We start from the raw sequence: 17,112 nt of genomic DNA on the forward strand, positions 1-17,112 counted from the left end.
CCCATCCCTGCAGAATTCCCCAATCTAGGGGGCTAGAGTGATAGCACAGCAGTAGGGCATTTGCCTTGCACATGGCTGACTCACGACAGACCTTGGTTCGATCCTCGGCATCCCCTCGGGTTCCCCAAGCCAGGTGCGATTTCTGAGTGCATAGCCAATAGTAACCCCTGAGCAATACTGGGTGTGGGACAAAAACCAAACAAACAGAAAAAGAATCCCCCAATCTAAATTGGTTCCCTTTGGGGCCAGAAAGATAATACAGTGGGTAGGGAACTTGCTTTTTCTGTGGCCATCATGGGTTTGGCATCCCATATGGTCCTCAAGCCCTGCCTAGGAGTAATCCAAGAGCACAGAGCTGAGTTAAGTCCTAAGCACGGCCAGGTGTGACCCAAAACCAAAAAGAGTGAGTGATGGACACCCAGTTCCTAGAATAATTCACATCCTGGCTGCAACTCAGAGATCACAGTTTGGCCTTTGCTGGCCTTATGAGGAATTCTTGATTGCAGAAGACATGTGGAGACCACGAGCAGAGAGGGCCTGGCAGGCATCTGGGCCTGAATTGGCCCTGAATTGCCTCTCAGTGCAGTGACCCTGTGCATAGAAGGGCTAATTTCACACCCTCTCTCATCCATCTCCTCCCTGGGCCTGCCCCAAAGGATCCTACCAAATCTGGGTAGTGTTCATGGCAAGCAGAGGTTGGGGTACATGGAAGCTCCCTCTGCTATGGTTAATATGGCATTGTGGTAGAACAGCGGTAGTGCGTTTGCCTTGCACGTGGCTGACCCAGAACGGATGCAGGTTCGATCCCTAGCATCCCTTGAGCCAGGTCCCTTGAGCCAGGATCAATTTCTGAGAATAAATCCCGAAGTAACCCCTGAGCACTGCCAGGTGTTTTGTCCCCCCCCTCCCAAAAATAAACAAGGCATCATGGATCTCAGCTGGGAATGCTGGGAACCCTCAGAATTTGCTAGGAATCAAGGGCCAGCCTGCACACCCACCACCGGAGCTGGTTAAGGGGCTAGAAGACACCCATACCTTTAATACCACACTACAGGTTGTTGTGAGGGTCCTTGACCATCAGGGGGGCACCCAAGAGACGAGCCTGTAGATCTCCATTGTGCGAAAGAAGGTCCTATGGGAGTGGGGGGTTTGCTACCACTGAGCCCCCTCCTTCAGTTTGAGCCAAGTAAGCAGCCCCCACCCCTGAGCCCAGCTTGCCAACTCCCAGGAGGGAGCCCAAGTCTCCAGTGGACACTATAAACAGCAGAGCATGGAGTAAGAGGAAAGTATCCTTTGGCACAGGAGAGAGTGAACCCCTCTTAGATCTGTGCCCCAGCCCCAGAGTCTCAGCTCCTTAAAATCTGGAGACTGACAAGCTTTTTGTAGCAGGAAGAAACACCAGTTCTGGGTTTTTTTTTTGGGGGGGGGGAGCCACACCCAACAGTGCTCAGAGGTGTGCATTCAAGAAGTCACTCCTAACAGGCTCGGGGGACCATATGGGATGCGGGGATCAAACCCAAGTCTGATTCAGGTTGGCTGCATGCATGGCAAATGCCCTGCAGCTGTGCTATCACTCCAGCCCCTTCCCTCAACTCTGTATTTGTGAGGCTCCAAGGGCCTGGCCCAGTGCAGAAAGGTTGTTATTGGGAGTAAACTGGCCTGAGGGATTGAGATAGCAGCGGAAGTGTATGCTCTGCCCCACATAAAGGGGTCCTGGTTCCTGGCCACCCACCATTCCAGGGAGTCTCTTATTAGGGAGTGAAGGGCCTGGGCCACACTGGGCAATGCTCAGGGTATCTTCCTGGTTCTGTGCTCAGCAGTCACTCCTGTCAGAATTTAGGGAACACCGTGGGCACCCCCATAGCTGAAGTCCTCAAGGGTGGGCTCACTGATAAGAGGGCATCCCCGGAGCTCTGAGGGACCCCTGTCCCAGCTTGTGTGCGTCTGGGTCTCCGGAAACCAGTGGCATGGTGGTGGGAGCTGACAAGTCAAGGGGGCTCCAGACCTTCAGTGGTGTGGTTCCTGGGGGTCCCACTATCAACAAGAAGTTCTGAGAGATCCCAGGTTGGGTGAACAGATGGCAGAGACACCCACAACAGAAGAGAATCCTGCATGGAATTTATTAGCACACACACACACCTTGGGTGACAGGTGCAAGATTATAAGAACACTTTCCCTGGAGAGGGGGATTAAGGCAATTGGACATGTCTAGAATCTGAGGGTTCCTGACACATCAGCATTGGGGTCCTGGGGGGGTACCAGTGAGGATGGAGAGTCAGGTGAGTATGCAGGAGGGGACCAGGGCCCCAGATAGAGACCTTGTGCTGAGATAGAAAAGACAGTAATGAGGGCCAAGTGACTCTCCCAGAGTTGGGAGTGATGGGAGGTGGGAGGTGGAAGACAGTGGGTCCTCTTTTGAGAAGAGGAACCCAAGCATCTACTCTCCAAACCTGGACCCAATCAGTAGCCCCCTGGATGCCCCTATAGCGAAACCCTTCTCTGGGTAGCCAGGAGCTGCTCTGTCTCATTCTCATTGTCATCTGTTTTTGGGGATTCCTGGGGATTGGGGGGAGCTGGGTTGGACCTGCAGGGGGACATTTGACCCATAGGGGGCGCAACATGCAAACATCCTCAGTGCCCCAACCATGGCCTTAGCAGTATTTGTATCTCCCAGGGAACTTTCTAGAAACACACAGCTCTGGCCTCCTTCTGATTTGGGGTAAAGCCCTGGAGGAGGGCCCCAGCAAGCTGTGACAGGCTCCAGGGGATCTGGATGCAGGTTCCAGGTCAAGAAAGTTTGGATCTCTCAGGTGCTTCTCAGACCCACTTTCCCATTCCCTTTCTCTCTGCAGACCACGAAGGGTCTCCAGAACTAGAAATCAAGTTTCTTCCTGCCTCAGTGCCAGAGTCCTGGGCATGAATGCCGGAGATCTCCTAGATATGGGAGAAATGAGGGGTACATGGCATTGTTATTCCCCTAGCCCTGCTATAGGATTCTAGGCCCAGAGCTCCCTACAACAGACCCCTCTCCCTGGCTGCAGCCACACTGAGTCGAGAAGGGGTATGTAGGCAGGAAGTAACACTTGGGGGCTTTCAATTCTGTGTGTGGGGTGTTGACAATGCTTTGCCCAGCAAGTATGACCTGTTCTGGGCCTGCCCTCTGCACCCCGACTGTCTCCACATGCATCAGTATGGGACTCCCACACTCTTGAGAGTTCTCATCATGGCCATCTGCCATGATTCATTCATGGGGTGTCAATGTGGCCAGCTGGGGTGACACGCAGCTCCAGTGGATTGCCCAGACCTGTGTGTGGGTCTCAGCTTTGGAGCCCTGGTCTCCTCATAGTGGAAATAGGGACCAATGTCCTTCCAAAGGCAGATGTCCTGACACGCCATAGGTCTTCCCAAGGTATAGCCCCCTGAAACTGCTCCCTTTGGATCCAGGAGGGAGAAAGGGTATGAGCACAAGCATTTCTTTTTTATTTTACTCTTTCCTTCTCTCTCTCTCCGCTCTCTCTCTCCCTCTCTCACTCCCCTCTCTCTCTCTCTTTCTCTCTCTCTCTCTCTCTCTCTCTCTCTCTCTCTCTCTCTCACACACACACACACACACACACACACACACACACACACACACACCCATGTAAGGAGCAAGAACTGTGCACTCATAGATGGGAGCTGCTGGACCTGAGCTTAAGCAGGGCCACCTTCACGGGTGAGAAGTGAGAAGTAAGGGAGTCCCCAGACTTGGGGACCTGGCTGCAGGCTGGGGCCTTTCTTCAGAAGGTCCCACATTCTCAGTTGTGATTTTCTTCTCCTTCCTTTTTTAGTTGTTGGGCTACACCCAGCGGTGCTCATGGTTTACTCCTGGCTCTGCACTCAGAAATGACTCCTGAAGGGCTCAAGGGACCCAGTGGGATGCCAGGGATCAAACGTAGGTTGTCTACATGCCAGGCAAGCGTCCTCCCCACTGTGCTATATCCTGGGCCCTCTGTGCTGTGACTTTCCACCACCTGCTTTATCAGAGGCCAGAGATGCTCTTGCCGGTTCTGGGATAGGGGAACCCTCAGAACAGAGACTGCCTGGTGACCAGGCCAGGATGGGAGGCATGCGTAGTGCCTCTACTCTCAGCTCTTTTCCGGCGAAGGCTGACTCCTGGCATTAGATACCAGGTACTAGGACTCGGTGTATCAGGAAGGGTTTTCCAGTGCCATAGACCTGAAGGATGGTCCTACATGTCCACCAGGCTCTGTGACCCCAGAATCAGGCTACAGACGCATGTCCTGGGGACAGGGCACATGGGGGGATATAAATGGGGCACAGCATATACTCTACCAGTTTCTGGCTACCTTCTTCCCTTTGCCCCTCCCTCCTAGGTCACCCCGACATTTTCAGAGAAGTAGGGTGGGGGCCGGGCAGCTCATTTCTAGAAGCAAGCCCTGGGAGGAAGTAGGGCCATGTCTCCACTTGGACAGTGCTCCAGTTGTCTCTGCCTCCGTGGATGCTGACACTCCCAACCCAGGAGTCCAGCGGGATGGTGGTGCCAAGGGGCCCAGCCTGGATGGGGATGGCAGGAGCTACCATCTGGGTCATCCGGTGGGTGTGGAGAGGTGGGACACACAGGGGGAGGCGTTTCTGGGGACGAGAAGACAAGCAGGTGCAGGCTCTGCAGGTGGGGAGGGCTGTGGGCACTTGCCACACAGGCAGGAGCCGGGCAGGGGCAGAGGTGGGTGCCATCCAGGCATGAAGGGTAGGGCGAAGGCCAGACACTGTCCATGTGTGGGGCAGTGGCATGTCCAGGCATGAAGAAGTGGTGGAGGGTGAGACTATTCGCTAGTAGCGATACAGCCTTCGTTGCAGTGAGCAGGTGAGAATCATTCCACAGATCTGTGGGCAGAGAGAGAGAGCAAGGTGGATGCTGAGTGAAGCCGGACTTGAAAAGCCACCAACGGGCTGAAGAGTGATAGCACAGTGGCAGGGAGTTTGCCTTGCACATGGTCAACATGGGACAGACCCAGGTTCGATCCCCGGCATCCCATATGGTCCCCCGAGACTGCCAGGAGCGATTTCTGAGCGCAGAGCCAGGAGTAATCCCTGAGCTTCTCTGGGTGTGGCCCCAAAACAAAATATCAAGAAGCAAAGCCACCAACAGTATCCTGAACAGGGCAGGCGGGCATGCTCCTTGGTTCCCTCATTTTATTTACCCCAATCAGGGCCCATCCCCACCAGAGAGGTCGTTGACAAGCTCCTGATTGCAGTAGATCCAGTGAAATGCATCCCCCATGCCCTCTGTTACCCCTGCACCCCATCAGCTGCTGGAAGCAACCCATTTGCCTCATTTTCCAGCCTTGGTGGCCTGCAGACACCTTCAAAGGCATAAGCCTGTTGCACAATTTCTATCCTTGGCGCTAAGAGTGGTCAACGCTAATCCATCTCGGAAGCTCTCGGAAAAATTGGGGTGAGAACAAAGACTCGAAGCTGAGCTCCAAACAGGTTATCTGGTACCCAGAGCTATGCGTTGCACCTGTCACATCCCTCACCTGCAGAAATATCCATTGGCGGGTAAGTCAGACCAGGAGGCCCAGACAGCGAGTGACCACTGAGACAGAGCTCCTCACTCCCCTCACAGTCCCATCTCTGCCCTGTAGCGCTTTGCCCCAATGGTGAAGTCCCTCAGGGTGGGAACCCCAATTTCTTCAATCACACAGGGGTTCTGGCCCGAGAACAGCTGCCAAGTGAACAGAACTGAAGGGGAAGATAGGCTGACATGGGGTTGTGGTGGGGTACAGCCATGGGCCTCAAGGGAGAAGCTGTGGACCCAGTTTTCAATCTTGGTGATCAGAGAGGGGCTAATAATGTGTCTCAGGGGGTTCAGAGCCAGAAGATGAAGGGTCACCTCATGTCCCTGCCCTAGGCAGCACGACCCATCTTCCTGGCTGCATAGTCTGTCCTGTGGACTTATTTGGATCTTTCTGACTCTTCCCTCTTTTTTTGTTTTGGTCATAACCACTGTGAGTTTTTGTTTTGTTTTGCTTTGTTTTGTTTTCACCACACCCATCGATGCTCAGCGGTTACTCCTGGCTCTGCAACCAGAAATCGCTCCTGGCAGGCTCGGGGAACCATATGTTGGGATTTAAACCTCTACTGGTCCTGTGTTGGCCGCTTGCAAGGCAAACCCCTACTGCTGTGCTATCTCTTCGGCCCCCTGTCATACCCACTGATACTCAGGGGTTACTCCTGGCAATGCACTCAGGAATGACTCCTGACAGGCTCAGGGACCAGATGGGATGCCGGGGACTGAACCTGGGTTGGTTGTGTGCAAGGCAAACGCCCTCCCTGCGGTGCTATTGCTCGGGTCCCATCTTCCCCATCCTGGCCAAGTAAGGTAGCAGGCTGGATGAAAGCCATGAGGTCTGCACAAACCTGATGGGGGTCCAGGGCTAAGCTTCCAGAGTACAGAGAAGTCTGAGATCTTGGGAAGCGTGAGGGGTGCTGAGCAGACTCTCAGCACTGCACCCTGGCTGCAGAGCCAGTAAGAGTGACAGCTGCACGTGTCCATCTGCACACACATATTCATACACAAGCAGTGCATGCAGAGGGGAAGCATGCACAGGTCAGGCTCCTTCAGGACAGGATGAATGCCCACAGTAGTCAGCCATGGGGGAGCAGAGAAAACGAAGAAAGAGCAGGAAAGAGCAGAGGGTGGACCAGCACTGATTGCTGGTTATTGTCCATATTTTTTTTTCTTTTTTTTCTTTTTAGCTTTTGGGTCACAACCAGTGGCACTCAGGGGTTACTCTTGGCTCTGCACTCAGAAATCGCTCGGGGGACCATATGGGATGTTGGGATTTGAACCTGAGTCTGTCCCAAATTGACTGCATGCAAGGCAAATGCCCTACTGCTGTGCTATCACACTGGCATTTTCCTCCTTTTCTTTCTTTCTTTCTTTCTTTCTTTCTTTCTTTCTTTCTTTCTTTCTTTCTTTCTTTCTTTCTTTCTTTCTTTCTTTCTTTCTTTCTTTCTTTCTTTCTTTCTTTCTTTCTTTCTTTCTTTCTTTTTCTCTCTCTTTCTTTCTTTCTTTCTTTCTTTCTTTCTTTCTTTCTTTCTTTCTTTCTTTCTTTCTTTCTTTCTTTCTTTCTTTCTTTCTTTCTTTCTTTCTTTCTCTCTCTCTCTCTCTCTCTCTCCCTCCCTCCCTCCCTCCCTCCCTCCCTCCCTCCCTCCCTTTCTTCCTTCCTTCTCTCTCTCTCTCTCTCTCTCTCTCTCTCTCTCTCTCTCTCTCTCTCTCTCTCTCTCTCTCTCTCTCCCTCCCTCCCTCCTTCTCTCCCTCCCTCCCTCCCTTCGGATGACTCAGAGATGGGGACCTGTCAGCTTTGAGCTCCTCTATGCTGCTACCTTCGCTTGCACGGCTCAGTCCCAGCATTGGCCGGAAGAGGGAGCTCTCACCTGAGGCTTGGGGCACCAGGGCCCAGGGGAGGTCCCCTGCCAAGGCGGGAGGCTGGAGTGTCAGACCAGCTGGCCCTGCTGGCTTCTCTCCCAAGGGACCACTGACATTCTGTGTGGCACTGGAAGAGGGTGTGCCCTGGCCATAGGCGCGAGAACACACCCACCCACACACTTAGTGCATGCATGAACTGAGCTCATACTCACAATCCTTCACGTCAACTCCTTATACACTCCAAGGGACACCCCCCCTCCAGGCCCCCAGGTCTTGAAGGAAAGGGCTTCAAGATTTCTGGGGAAGAGATTGACCATGGGACCCCTGACAGAAGACAGGGCGAAGATGCTAAGGGTCAGTGACTAGAATGTGCTTAGTGGTGGGATGGAGCCCTGAGAGAGACAGAGACAGACATAGATAGACAGAGACAGAGAGATAGACAGGGAGCGCTCCTCACCCCTCCCCACCTCTGACTCACCTGCAGACAGGCCACCCCAATGCCCACGGCTCCCATGAGTAGCAGGTGGTCTGCCAGGAACTGCTCCAGCTTAGAGATGCAGCCGCCCTGGAAGGAAAAGGAGGGGAGAGCAGGGCAGGCCAGAGCTGAGCAGCCAGCAGCAGGGCTGGGCTGTCACCTCGGCAGCACTTGAGCCAGAGGGAGGGGCAGGATGGGGGTGAAGAGCCAGTCTGGGGAGAGTGAGTGGGCTCCATCAGACACTGGTTTCCAGGGCCATGGGATGCAGGCTGTGGAGGAAATGGAGGATGGGGGAGAGAGAGGGGAGGGAGAGGGCAAGAGGAGAAAGGAGAAAAGGATGGAGGAGGTAGGAAAGAGGAGGGGAGAGGAGAAGGAGGAAGAAGAGGGGGAAGGTGGGGAAGGGGAGAGAAAACAGGGAGGAGGAAGGGAGAGTGGGGAGGGGAGGGAGAAGGAAGGAGGAAGTGGAGGAAGAAAAGGAGGAAGAAGAGAAGAGGAGGAGGAAGAGAAGGAGGAAGAGGAGAAAGGAGGAGGAAGAGAAGGAGGAAGAGGAAGAGGAGGAGGAAGAGAAAGAAGGAGGAGAAAGAGGAAGAAGAGAAGGAAGAAGAGGAAGAGGAGGAGGAAGAAGAGAAGGAGGAGGAAGAGGAGTTCCTGCTCAGCCTCTGCCATGCACACCTGTTTATCTGCAGGAGCACATGGGCCCCAGCTGGGCCGACACCATCCACTTAGACTTCAACACACTCGGATGAGTGTTGACCAGGGGGAATGCAGGCGAGGGGTACAGCTGGCTGCCTTAAGGGTGCATCTCGGGTGCAAGAGCCTGGTGCCAGCTTCAGCTTTCTGGGGCAATGGGCGTGGGGTGGGGACACGAAGCCACTGATGGTCTCCCTCCTGCCAGGCCGCAGAGAGCCGCCCTCCTGCCAGGTCTGGGCCGGTCGCTCTTACAGTCACCTCTCTCCATATGTGACAATGACCAGGGTCTCAGCGTGGCTCCCAAGTGCCTGATTAAGAGGCAGCCCTGGGGGCGGGCATCGGCCACGTCCCATCCCTCCTGTCCCTCGAGTCACCGGGGGCCCCAGAGCTGGTGGGGTGACTGTGGAAGGCCCTAGGATGTACAGGCCACTTCCTGGCCTGGCCAGTGGCTGTCCTGCTTGTAGCCCATCCCACCGCCCCTCACCTCCACCTTGTAGATGTTGGAGGGGTGAATCCGCTGGCCACAGCGTGGCACCACCGTCTTGCAGCAGCTGTCGGGCACGTGACGGCCCTGGGCCTCTGGCGACAGGATGTAGGCACTGAGCTGCCAGTCGGCAGAGCTGTTACTCCCGCAGCACTTGAACTGGAGGGAGGAGCAGAGTGGGGGTGAAGGGCCAGCCCAGCGGGGGGGGGGGCTCCACCAGCCACCTAGTTTCCAGGGTCACAGCTCAGACATGCAAGGAGGCAGGGGTGCGTATAGCAGAGGGGCTGGCTGACGCCAACCCCCTTTTCTATACTTTAACTTGGGCTTTTCCCTCTTTACACTCCCCAATCTCTCCCTTTCTTATTGAGGGGGTTGGGGGGACTTGGTTTCTTTGGGCTGCTTCCCTTTCAGGAAGAAGTTGCCTGCAGCACAGATTTCTGTCCTCCCTTTTATTCACTCAAAGTCCTTTACTGGGGTGGTGACGCTGCTGGTGTGGGGAGTGGCAGGGCTGGGAAGTAGAAACTGGCAGGTCCCCAAGACAATGGAGGGTCAGAGCCAGGGATGAGTTCCTGGTAATCAAGTACAGGGACCCCCCCCCCCCAGCTTTGTGTGGGTGTCCTGGGCCCAAGGTGCAGGCTGTGAGGTGCAGAACGGGGAGTGTCCCAGAGGTCCGATGAATGAGCTGAGTGTGGTTAAGTGTTAGAGTTAGAGGAGGATGGAGAGGTGTAGGGGTGCCTGCTCAGGGCATAAAGGATCCCACTCGGTCCCAGTCTCAAGCACAGAGCAGAAGGGAGTTATTTTTGGCCCTTCTGTGGACTGGGCCCGAGATTCCATGTGCTCATACTGGCCACGACACATGGCTATGTTGAGGGTGTCTTGGTGTTCATGGGGCTAGGTGTGAGTTTTCTTTTTATTTATTTATTTATTTGTTTTGGGGGGGGCCCATGCCCAGTGGTGCTCAGGGCTCATCCCTGGTGATGCTACAGGAAACATATGTGGTGGGGGACTGAGCCTGAGTTGCCCTCGGGCCAGGCAAGTACCTTTTCGCTGATAAAGATTTTCTATTTTTGTTGTCATTTTTGGGCCACACCTAGTGACACTCAGGAGTTACTCCTGGCTATGTGCTCAGAATTTGCTCCTGGTTTGGGGGACCATATGGGATGCCGGGGTGGGTAGAATCGCGGTCTATCCTAGGTTAGCGCATACAAGGCAAATGCCTTACCACTTGTGGCACCTCTCTGACCCCTGATAAGGATTTTCTTGGCCTCCTCCAAGGAGGGCAGAGGCCTGAGCTCCAAAATGGTTTGTGCTTCCCCAAGCCCCCTGCTCAGCAGTACTGAAGAGCTCAGGTTTGGGGAGGCACTGGACTGGACATGGCTTCCTGCCTCAGGGATCCCCCACCTCATGGGGAAGGCAGCAGAGGTGAGCTGGGAGTGGGGCTGATGGAGGGGAGCATGGAGAACCCCGGCAGGAAGAAATAGGTATTTGTGGGGCTGCCTGTGCTCTCAGGCTTTCTAATATGATGTGGCCATACGGAAGCTCAGAGAGGGCAAGTGAGTCGCCCAGGGTCACAGAAGAAAGCTTGAGCACAGCGCTTACATCCTGCTGGAGCCGGTCTACCGAAGCGGTGATCTCAGAGGCCTGGGGCTGCCCGTAGTTCTCAGCCAGGGTCCGGGCCAGGTGCTGCCTCAGTTCATCACTCAACTGAGGAGACACAGAAGAAGAAAGGGGGCAGCATCAGCAGAACCAGAACTCACCCCAAAGCTGGACAGCATGCTCTTATTCTAGAACTCGTCGAACAATTCTAGAACTAATCTAGAACTACTTTGAGAATGGATTTTAGAACTCATCTAGAACTGCTTCTAGAACAACTCTAGAACAATTCTAGAACTTTCCACAGCAAAGGGTGGTGCTTGTGGGCTGTGCTGAAGATGAGGTTTAGGTGAACAAGGGTGCTCAAATGGTCCCCTAGATGGGGGTGCATGTGTGAGGGGGAGTTGACCACAGGGAGGAACCACATGGGGCTTTAAAGGCTTGAAACAGCAGATTTAGGCTGCCAGTATCCATGGTGGGAACCCCCTGCTGGAAATGGTCAGCACAGCTCAGCCTGGTCTTGAACTTGGACATCAGGTTCAAGGGCATCTGGGATCACTTTCTCCTCTCTGGCCTCAGTAGAGGAGTGCATGCCCTTCTCCTTTCATGCCTGACCTCCCAAAAGGGACCCCCACCACCTCTCTGTGCAAGGAGGGGAGCCTAGTCTGTCACCCTCCACCACCTGCCTACTTCAGCATCATGGATAGGGGCCAAGAATTTGGAGAAGGAAGAGGAGCCCCAAATACTCAGGAAAGCCAGGGCCTGGGAGAGTGGGTTTTCTCAGTTTTCTGTTCCCTGTGTCCTTCGTTTGGGGTCACTGATAGAAAGAGGAGAGATGATAATGATGAGGAGGAAAAGGAGAAGGAGGAGGAGGATGGTCATTCTTACACTCACCCTCTGGTAGTAAACATGGGCCAGGACCCCAGCCACCAGCTCCACGAGGAAGATAAGAAGCAGCAGGCAGAAATACTAGGAGGGGCCAGAGAGATAGAACAGTGAGTAAAGTGCATATCTTGCGTGTGACCTAGCCAGATTTGATCCCCGGCATCCCATATGGTCCCCCTGAGCACCACCAGGGGTGATTCCTGAGTGAAAAGCCAGGAATAACCCCTGAGCATTGCCAGGTGTGACCCAAGAACAACCCAAGTAACAAAACAAATCCCCCCCAAAATACTAGGAAGTGGAGGAGAGGGGGCAGAGGGCAAACAAAGACACACTGACACACAACAACATAGACACACAGACACACAGAATCAGGCACTGACATGCAGAGACACATGGGTACACAGACACAAAACAGCACATAGACACAGACACAGAGACACAGACCAGGAAACACACACAGACACAGAGACACACTAAGATTCACACATATAGATACACACACATTCACCCAGACACACAAAAGACACACACAAACACAGATGCAGGCAGACACACACATTCAAAGGTACACACTGACACACAGAGACACACACACAGAACCTGACTTTGGCACACAGAGGCACAACGACAGGCAGCAACACTGTCTGACACATGAAAACACAAACAGCAACTCACAGAGCAACAAGACACCCAGAAAGACACACAGACAACTAGACAAACACAGACAAATTGATCCAGCATTCACACATACATACACACACACAAACATACAGACACACATAGACAGATGGACACAAAAACAGACAGACAGACACAGACACACAGACACACACTCTCCTCTCTATGCTCTGGGACCTTCTAGGGTCTGTTGAACAGCCCCACACAGCCAAGCTGGACATTATACCCACAGGACCCAAATCCTTTGGGGAACACTAATGCTGCCACCTCTGTGCCCCCCAAGCCTTGAGTTGGCTCCAACACTTCCTACTGCTCCTGAGAATGGCCACAAACCTGCCCCCCACCCACTGACCCTTGTTTCTCATGCTGGGCTCTGGGGCCATCCAGAAACCAATGCCAGATCCTGATGCTACAGAAGCTGAGAGCCTCTGCCTTCCCCACTACCTTGGGCTCAGGTAGCAGGAAGGAGGGGACAAGGACAGCTGGGGACGGTGAAGATACCCAGCAGAGTATTTGGCTCAGGCCTCAAGGCCACAGGCAGGACCATAGGAAGCCAAAGAGGCTGTGGGAGGGTTCCCAGATATGTGGGTCCAATCAGAGGCCAGAGGAGGAAACACTGGGAAGGGTCTGAGGGAACAACCTCCATCTCCCACCAAAATCTTGGTTGGCCAGAGGCCTTACCAACTGTCTTGAGGGTACCTGTATCTTGTGCTCTCCGAGCAAGCCCAGAGCCATCCCATCATTCTCCCATCCCCACTGCACCTGGCAATGCCCCACAAGAAAGGGGTCTTGTGACTCCAAAGTGTCTCCCACCCAATTGGGCTAGGGCAGTGAGAAAGATGTGCTACGCCCCTGGGTACCCTCTGGCTCAGCCCAACAGGCTGTGGGACCTTTGAAAACCTCCACTGACTTATATTCTTCCCCCAGGAGCCAGGATGTGTCTAAGCGGGTATAAAACAACACAATTATGGTAATTGTGATGCTACCTTGGAGGTGCTTTCTGTTCAGGAGGGACTCATTTGAGGGTACTTCCTCTGGATGCTCAGAGTTCACCCCATTATAAGACAGGCACCCCTTATCAGCTATGCACCCAAAACACTTAATGCAACTGCTCATACACTGAATCAAAGACATCAATAACAGGGCTTGGAGAGATGACAGCATAGCAGTAGGGCATTTGCCTTGCATGTGACTGACCCAGGATGGATGCCGGTTCAATCCTCAGCATTCTAAATGATCCCCCAGCCTGCCAGGGGCAAGTTCTGAGTGCAGAGCCAGGAGTAACCCCTGAGCATTGCTAGACGTGACCCAAAAACCAATTAATCTATCAAAGACATCAATAACAATACAGTAGTAATCAGAAGCTTCAAATACTAGAGAGGTTAACCAAACTAAAACTCAACAGGGAGAAACTGGCTTTAAAGGACAAAATGGAAGAGAAAGAATGATAAGGTAATAATATCTAGAGATAATAGAGATGAGGGCCAGTCCATGATAGGAAGCTTGCCTCAAAGAGCTGGGGAGTGCAAGTTAGGGCAGAGAAGTAACTGTTATGACAAAGAGAGTTGGAAATGATCATTCTGGATAAGAACTGGGTGCTGAAAGAAGGGAAAGTGATAGGCAGGATACCCCTCAGTACCATATTGCAAAACTGTGTCTTAAAAGAAAAGACAGAGAGAAGAGAGAGAGAGAGAGAGAGAGAGAGAGAGAGAGAGAGAGAGAGAGAGAGAGAGAGAGAGAGAGAGTCTGCTCTAGCAGGCAGAGGAGAGGTCAGGGGGAAGTGGACAGGAGGGAAACTGTGGACATTGGATTGGGGGCAGGAACTGTGCATTGGACATCGTATGACTGAAATTCAATCGTGAACAAGTTTGTAACTGAAAAAAAATGTATTATAAACCTTGAACCTTATAACCATATTGTTTAAATAAAGTAACTTTAAAAAAAATGACAGGGACATGCCAAGTAGCCCAGGAGGGGCCAGGCGACTTCCCGAAGTCCCTGAGCATGTTAACAAATAACCCAGATACTGTCCCTGAGATCGAATTCTGAATTACCACCCCTTCCCCAGCCAAGGCGAGCCATGTCGGGTTGTATCTGATGGGAACAGTGACCTCAAGGGACCCTCATTTTCAGAACGAAATTGCTTCCTGACGCCTGACTTTGTCCTCCAGTCTCTAAATAGAAAAGAGCCCCTCTCCTCCCCTGCACTGCCCTGCCATCCGGTGGAGCAGGAACCATCCATCTCCATCCTCATGTGACTGAAAGATCTCCAAGTTTCTGGAGACTAGAATCCTAACTCCCAAAATAGCCTTCACCACTCTTAGGCTTGGCGGCTTCTCTGGCCTGAATGATCTGGTCATCTGGGTCTGGTCTGGCTCTCCCAGGCAGCCTCGGCTAAGAAAGATGGGGTGTGAATAATTTAAGCCTCATCCCCTCCCTGCACCCCTGCAGATTTCCGACACCAGCTCATTATCATTCAGCACCAGTCGAGACATGCTATTCCTGTCCCCAAGGAAACTTTCTTCTCAGGAAAGAAACTTCCAGGGGGGCTGCAGATGAAGAAGGAAGGGCTCAGACTAGGGCAGATGTCATGCTCATGGAGACAGGCCTGAACTCTGCTACCAGCCTGAGATTTCTGGGCTCATGTCCTCTGTTGGGCTCAGCCTCTGCTCCCTCCTTGGTCACATTGGTGCACTCCTTTTGTGTGCTGGCCTTTTGTCCCCACTTTCCTTTTTGGAGGTTGCTCTGAGTTGCCTGAGACTCTGTGTTTATGCCTTCTCTTCTGTCCTTAAGTGTTTTTGCTCTTAGAAATCACTCCTGGCAGGCTTGGTAGATCATATGGGATACCAGGGACTGAACCTGGGTCCATCCTGGGTCAGCAGGGTGCAAGGCAAACGCCCGACTGCTCTAGCCCTAGAACTATAGTTCTAGCCCTCTTAAATGTTTTTGAAAGATTTCAAAAGAAGTTGGACTTGGGGGGGGAGGGGGAACACAACACAGAAATGGGTTTTTTGTTTTGTTTTGTTTTGTTCTGTTTTAGGGCTAGACTTGGTAGTGCTCAGAGGTTACTCCTGATTTTGCACTCAGGAATCATTCCTGGTGGGCTCACGGGACCATATTGGGGATTGAACCTGGGTCGGTGACATGCAAGGCAAACACCCTACCAGTTATGCTATCACTACACCCCAGAAATGTCATTTTAAATAACTTTCAGCACACTGTGGGTCTCTAAATGAGATCCTGGTTCTTAAATTTCTACTTAAGTCTACCTTATAGGAGCCCAGCAAAGCCAAGTTCTTGGCTCAGATAAGCCAAGCTTATCTACTTATTCTACTCAGGGCAGACTGGCTGGGTGGACTCTGAGGCAGCTACTTTCCCCACAGGCTCTCTGGGGGTGGGGAGTTCTGATTTGGGCTCTTTGAAAGGGGGAAAGGAAGGGAATTTCAGACTTTCCATTTGCTGTTTGTTCACCCCAGGAAAACCACATGTTCCCACAGTCCTGGACGGGTGGCCTGGGGGCAGCGTGCGAGTGTGTGCACAGGTGAGTGAGGGAGTGGTACATCATGTGCGAATGCACTTGTGTGCATGTGTGAGGGCAAGCATAAGATCCCCACTGTGCTATCACTCCAGTACCCCGGGATGTCTTCTAACCTCACCTGTCCCCCTTGTCCTGACCTTGTAGACTTTACTTGGGAGATTGACGAATGGGTGCGGGTGCTGATAGCCCCACCCAGGCCTTCCCTCTTCACCTTGGCACCAGCTATAAGTGCTCTCTGTGTATGGAAGAATTTCTTTCCCTCCCCACCCCAAAAAAACCCAAACCACCACTCAGGAGCCACCATGCCCCAAACAATCAAACCTAAGTTCTCATCAAGCTTTTAGACCCAAGTCTCAGGATATCAGGCCCGGAGAAACAGTGCAGCGGTAGGGCAATTGTCTTGCATGCCGCTGACCCAGGTTCGATCCTCGGCAATCCAGAGAATCCCCTAAGCCTACCAAGAGTGATTCCTGAGTGCAGACACAGGAATAGTGTTGAGCTTCATGGAGTGTGGCCCCCAACCCAATAAAAACAGTAACAAAACTGAAACTAACTACCAGAAAATCATGGGAGCAGCATGGTAGAGAGTAAAACTCCCAGACAACTGATCCTCCCCCTTGGCAGAAGAGGTGGTAGAATGTGTGGGGTGGGGGGTGGGGTGGTGGAAAAGGGAATGTCACAGACTCAGGCCCATTGAGTGCTGGATTTAGGTTCAATTCAAGCCTTCTCAAAGTTGGGGGGGTCAAGAAAGGCCTCTGGAGGTGCCTGGGCATTTCACGGTATCCAGGCCCACCCAAAGAAATGCTGAGAGGAGAGCTCATGTCTGGGGATGAGGTGAGACAGGGTGGCAGGAAGGCCACTGGGGCTGAGGTTGAGCCAGTGCACAGAGCTCTTTCCTGCTCTTTCTTTCTCTGTGACTCTGCTAGAGCCTAAGGGGGGAGGAATGGGGAGGAGGAGGATAGAGAAGAAGAGGAAGCGGAGGAGGAAGAGAGGGAGAGAAAGAAAAAGAGGAAGAGGAGAATGAGAGTGAGAAACGAGAGAAAAGTGGGAAGAAACATGAATGAAAAGAGAAAGGAGAAAGGAGAAAGGAGGAGGAGGAGAAGAAGAAAATAAAGAAGATGAAAATAAAGAAGAGGAAGAAGAAGAGGAGGACAAGAGGGAGGAAGAGAAGGAAGAGGAGGATAAAGAGGAGGAGGAGGAAGAGGAAGAGGAGTAGTAAAAGGTTGAAAGGGAAGGCTAGAAATAAGGAAGATGACAAGGGAGAGGAGGAGAGGAAACAGGTGAAGAAGTGTAAGGAGGGTGTAGACTTGATCTCTGCCATCCAAACTCCAGGATTA

The 17,112-nt window shown here is 52.7% G+C and overlaps 1 protein-coding gene across 1 annotated transcript in view; it reads right to left on the reverse strand.

Moving 5' to 3' along the window:
* Positions 1-4,355: 4,355 nt before the first annotated feature.
* The window catches only part of TSPAN11 (tetraspanin 11), a 55,514-nt gene continuing 42,757 nt past the window's right edge, over positions 4,356-17,112 (reverse strand). The window contains exons 4-8 of the mRNA XM_049772113.1: positions 11,569-11,643; positions 10,681-10,785; positions 9,082-9,240; positions 7,911-7,997; positions 4,356-4,884 (exon numbers count right to left, since the gene is read on the reverse strand). Of these exons, the coding sequence (XP_049628070.1) occupies positions 4,831-4,884; positions 7,911-7,997; positions 9,082-9,240; positions 10,681-10,785; positions 11,569-11,643 (480 nt within the window). The 3' untranslated portion in view covers positions 4,356-4,830. The remainder of the gene's footprint in view (positions 4,885-7,910; positions 7,998-9,081; positions 9,241-10,680; positions 10,786-11,568; positions 11,644-17,112) is intronic.

This window comes from Suncus etruscus, chromosome 4 (genome assembly GCF_024139225.1).
Source record: "Suncus etruscus isolate mSunEtr1 chromosome 4, mSunEtr1.pri.cur, whole genome shotgun sequence".
NCBI lineage: Eukaryota > Metazoa > Chordata > Mammalia > Eulipotyphla > Soricidae > Suncus > Suncus etruscus.